Below are 4,495 nucleotides of genomic sequence, written 5' to 3'. Positions count from 1 at the left end.
CCTGTCCTGGGGGTCTCCCCCCAGGTCTGGCCCCACGGGGGTCCCCGGGGTGGTGCCCGTGGGTGTCAGCCCGTGGGGTGCTTGCAGGGCGAGCAGGTGTGGGCCTACTTCGGGGGGCAGCTGCAGCCCGGCTTCCCCCGGCGCATAGGGGACGAGTTCCCGGGGGTCCCTGGGGGGCTGGACGCTGCCGTGGAGTGCCACCCCGAGGAATGCGGGGGCGAGACCATCCTCTTCTTCAAGGGTGAGCGGGGCCCGGGGTCAGGTGGGGGAGCAGGAGGCTGACGGCCAGGGGGCTGCCATGGGGTCCAGAGGGGCAGCCATGGAGCACGGAGGGGGCTGCCGTGGGGCGGCAGTGGTGGGGGGCAGAGGGGCTACTGTGGGGCATGGAGGGGCTGCAGGGGCTGGGGGGTTGTGGTGTGGGGCTCACGTGCTGGCAGCCTTGCTGAGCTTTGCCAGCTGTGCCAAACTGCGCCGGCGGTGCCGTTGCCGTGCGCAGGGGACACGGTGTACGCCTTCGACCTGGTGCTGCGGGTGACGAAGCCACGCACGTGGCCGGGGCTGGGCCCCTGCGACACTGCCCTGCGCTGGCTGGAGCGGTACTACTGCCTGCGGGGAACCCGCTTCCAGCGCTTCGACCCCCTCACTGGCAAGGTGCCCCCTGGCTACCCCCGTGATCTCCGCGACTACTTCATACCCTGCCCGGGCCGAGGTGAGTGCCCGGCCACCCCCTGGGGACCCCCTCCCACGGGGCCCTGAGCCCCACAGCGGCAGAGGGTCCCCGGACCCTGGGGTCCGGCTCCTGCCCGCAGTGCCCCGGCCCCACTGCCACTGCTGCTGCTGCCGGCAGGGCATGGGAACACCTCGTGGGGGGCTGCTGGTGACCGCTGCAGCGAGATGCCCTTCCAGGCCCTCCTCTCTGATGACACTGGACGCATCTATGCCTTCCGTGGTGAGGGGCGGCAGGGGGCTAGGGTCGGCCGGGTCAGTGGCAATGCTGGGGGCTGTGTGGCAGGGGCTGCGGGGCAAAGGACGGTGGTCCTCTGTGGGGCCATGGAGCGTGGGGCTGGCTGTGCTGCGGGGCCGTGGTGGTGGGCTGCGGTTGCGGCCGTGCCGTGGGGCTGTGCCGTGGGGCAGGGCTGCTGACGCATCCCGCAGGGGGTCTGTCCTTCCGCCTGGACTCGCTGCGGGACGGGCACCACGCCTGGCCCCTGGGACAGACGTGGCCGGGACTGGAGGGAGAGGTGGATGCTGCCTTCGCCTGGGATGGACGCACTTACCTGATACAGGTCTGGCCCCGTGGGGATGCCCTGTCCCCATTCCCATCCCCTGTGGGTCCCGCCCCCATCCCCAGCTTGCTGCCCCACTGGCAAGACCCCCCCTCAGGCCTATGCCTGAGATGGGGCAGCTCAGGCACCTCGATCCTGGCACTGCGGCTTGCTGGGGGAAGTCACCCCTGGGACCAGGGCATCTCGAGGAAGTCACCCCCCCCTGCCCCAGGGCAGCCTGGGGACGTGGAGGCACAGCATATGGCAGTGGCCCCCAGGACCGTGCTGCCCTCGCCCCCAGCCCTCCATGGGATGCACCTTCAGGCCCTCCACCCCCGCCCAGAGCCCCCGGGCACCCTCTGAAACCCGTCCCCAAGCCTGCCCCAGCCTGCAGGCAGCCCCGTGGCCCTGCCCGTCTCTGCCCATCCCCAGCTATCCTGTACTTGCCTGATCCCTCTCCCATCTCCATCCCTGCCCACCCGTGGCCCACACCATCTGCTCTCTCCAGGGCTCCCAGGTCTCCATCTTCCTCTCGGGGCAGGGCCACCGGCGGGTGCTGGGTTACCCACGGGCCCTGCAGGATGAGTTGGGGGTCTCCAGCACTGATGCTGCCTTCACCTGCCCCGGCTCTGCCAACCTCTACCTCATCACAGGTAGGCAGCCGGTGAGCCGGGACCCTCTGGTGCCGGGGTCTCTGCTGGGTCGGGCGTGGGGCTGATGGGTGCTGTGCCGACAGGGGACCGCATTCGGCTGGTGGACCTGACGCAGACGCCACGGCAGGCAGGCGAGCCGGTGCCGCTGCCCCACGACCACGTGGACGGCGCCATGTGCACCAATGACGGCGTCTTCCTCTTCCACGGCCCCAGCTACTATCAGTACCACAGCGTGGCCCAGCTGCTGGGGGCCAAAGAGCCCGTAGCCCCCCAGAGTATCGCCACCCACTTCTTCCACTGCCCCCAGTGACCAGGGCTGGTGCCACTGCCTGGGCCCCCACGGTGCTGCCAGTCCTGGGGCTCTGCTGGCCCTGGCATGTCTGTGGCTGGGATGCAATAAAAGCCAGGGAGACCCTGAGATCCCCCTGCCCTCTCTGGGGGTGCTGGGGAGGGCGGTGGGGCCAGTGCAGGCAGGTTGCAGTGGCCGCGGGGCAGCATGGTGCTGTCCCTGTCCCTGTGCCCGTGCCACCTTGGCTGGCTGTGCCAGGGGCAGTGGGGCAGAACCTGGCAGGTGCAGGTCCTCAGGTCTTGCAGGGGTGTCCTGGTAGGTGACTCCCAGGGGATGTGGTATGGGGGGGCAGTCCATGGCTGTAGCAGGCTGTACTGGGCTGAAGTGGGCTGTACCATGCTGTGCTGTGCCACACAGCACCACCTGGTGCTGAGCCACACCATACCGTGCTGACTGAAACGTGTCGTCCTGTAACGTGCCACAGTGCACAGTGCTGTGCCGTGCCTCATGGCACTATTGTGCCATGCCATGCCATGCCATGCCATACCTTACCATACCACACAGTGCTGTCCTGTGCCCTGCCGCGCTGTCCCACACGGCACCCTGTCCTGTTGCTCTGTGCCACACTGTGCCATGTTGTGTTTTACCCCACCATGTGTCCTGCACCACACTGTACCACACTGTACTGACCCACACCACCTGCACTGTGCCACACTGCACCACTCCATGCCGTTCCATCCTGCCTGGAGCCATGCTATGCTGAGCCATGCTGCTGTACTGGGCCGAGCCGTGCCCTGCCACACCACAGCCCTGTGCTGTGCCGTGCCGCACTGTCCTGCCCGGCGCTGGGGAAGGCACCCCAGAGCACTGGGTCCAGTGCTGGGCTGCCCAGTATGAGCCAGGGACATGCCAGGCAGAGCCCGGCCAGGGCCGTAGGAGGCTGCGGGGGCTGCCCGGCTGGAGAGGAGTCAGTTGGGGGGGTCCCATCCGTGGGCAGCAGCACCTGCGCAGGGGCAGGAGGATCCAGGCTCTTTGCGGCAGTGCCAGGGCCAGGGGTGCAGACTGGCACACGGGGGGCCCCACTGAGCACCAGGAGACACTCGTCACTGTGGGGGTGACACAGGCACGGACTGCCCAGGGCAGTGGTGGGGTTGCCATCCTCAGGGGCTGGACATCATCCTGGGCCACTGGCTCCGGGGGAGCCGGGCTGGACCAGAGGGACCCCGGTGGTGCCGCCAGCATCACTGGTCTGTGACTGACGCTGCCGTTCCCTCCCAGCACACCCTGTTCCTGCAGTGCCCCTCTGTGCTGTGCTGTACCAGTGCCCTGTGTGTCCCCCGTGCCATGCTGTGCTGTACCAGTGCCCTGTGTGCCTCCTGTGCCGTGCTGTACCAATCCCTTCTGTGCCCACCCCCCACTGCACCATGCCTGGCTCTGCCACCGGTGCTGTTTGAGGCTGTTCTGCGCACTTGTGTCCTGTCTAGTGCCACGCCGGTACGTGCTGTTCTGTACCATTCTGTGCCACATGTTGCCATACCGTATGTTAGACCATGATGTACCGTGCGCTACTGTACTGCACCGTGTGTTACTGTGCCATGACCGATATTGTGTCCCTACACCGCAGCCTGTCCCCCCACTTGGCACCGTCCCGCTCTGTGGTGCTCCATGCGTGCCAAGCCATGCTGTGCTCCACCCTTCTGGGTGGTACACTGCCCCTTGGTGCTGTGCTGTGCCATGCCATGCCGTGCCATGTTGTGCCACGCTGTGCCGTGCCAGACAGGATAGTGCCGTGCGGGTCTGTGCCATGCTGCTCCGCACTGTCAGGTGCTGATCCGGCCTGCTCCCCACTGTCTGTGCCACGCTGTGCCGTGCTGTGCCGTGACACACTGTGCCGTAGTGCTACATGCCGCGCCCTTCTGAGCCGTGCCGTGCTGTCCTGCTCCACCGTGCTCCCTGCTGTCCTGTGCCGTGCCATACAGTACCATGCTGTACCGAACTGTGCCGTGCCATACCGTACCGTGCCGTACCATGCTGTACTGTGCCGTACGGTGCCGTGCTGTGCCGTACGGTGCCGTGCTGTGCCGTGCCGTGCTGTGCGGGTCCTTCCCGGACCGCGTCCCGCTCCATCCCGTGCTGCGCCGTGTGGACCGATCCCTGACGGTGCCGGTGTCAGTGCCGTGCTGTACCGGTGCCGGTGCCGGTGCAGTGCCGTACCACACCGTACCGTACCGTTCCGTTCCGTTCCGTTCCGTGCGGGTGCCGGTGCCCGTGCGGGTGGGGGTGGGGGT

At 67.7% G+C, this 4,495-nt stretch overlaps 1 protein-coding gene across 1 annotated transcript in view; it reads left to right on the top strand.

Moving 5' to 3' along the window:
• The window catches only part of HPX (hemopexin), a 4,254-nt gene extending 2,026 nt beyond the window's left edge, over nucleotides 1–2,228 (top strand). Inside the window, exons 2-7 of the mRNA XM_010576793.1 lie at nucleotides 88–241; nucleotides 497–715; nucleotides 848–949; nucleotides 1,156–1,286; nucleotides 1,774–1,918; nucleotides 2,002–2,228. Coding sequence (XP_010575095.1) covers nucleotides 88–241; nucleotides 497–715; nucleotides 848–949; nucleotides 1,156–1,286; nucleotides 1,774–1,918; nucleotides 2,002–2,228 — 978 coding nt within the window. The remainder of the gene's footprint in view (nucleotides 1–87; nucleotides 242–496; nucleotides 716–847; nucleotides 950–1,155; nucleotides 1,287–1,773; nucleotides 1,919–2,001) is intronic.
• Nucleotides 2,229–4,495: the final 2,267 nt, after the last annotated feature.

Source organism: Haliaeetus leucocephalus, unplaced genomic scaffold (genome assembly GCF_000737465.1).
Source record: "Haliaeetus leucocephalus isolate CR32 unplaced genomic scaffold, Haliaeetus_leucocephalus-4.0 Scaffold536, whole genome shotgun sequence".
In the NCBI taxonomy this organism is placed as follows: domain Eukaryota; kingdom Metazoa; phylum Chordata; class Aves; order Accipitriformes; family Accipitridae; genus Haliaeetus; species Haliaeetus leucocephalus.
The sequence above is the reverse complement of the archived record's forward strand: the minus strand, read 5'-3'. Positions and strand labels throughout refer to the sequence as shown.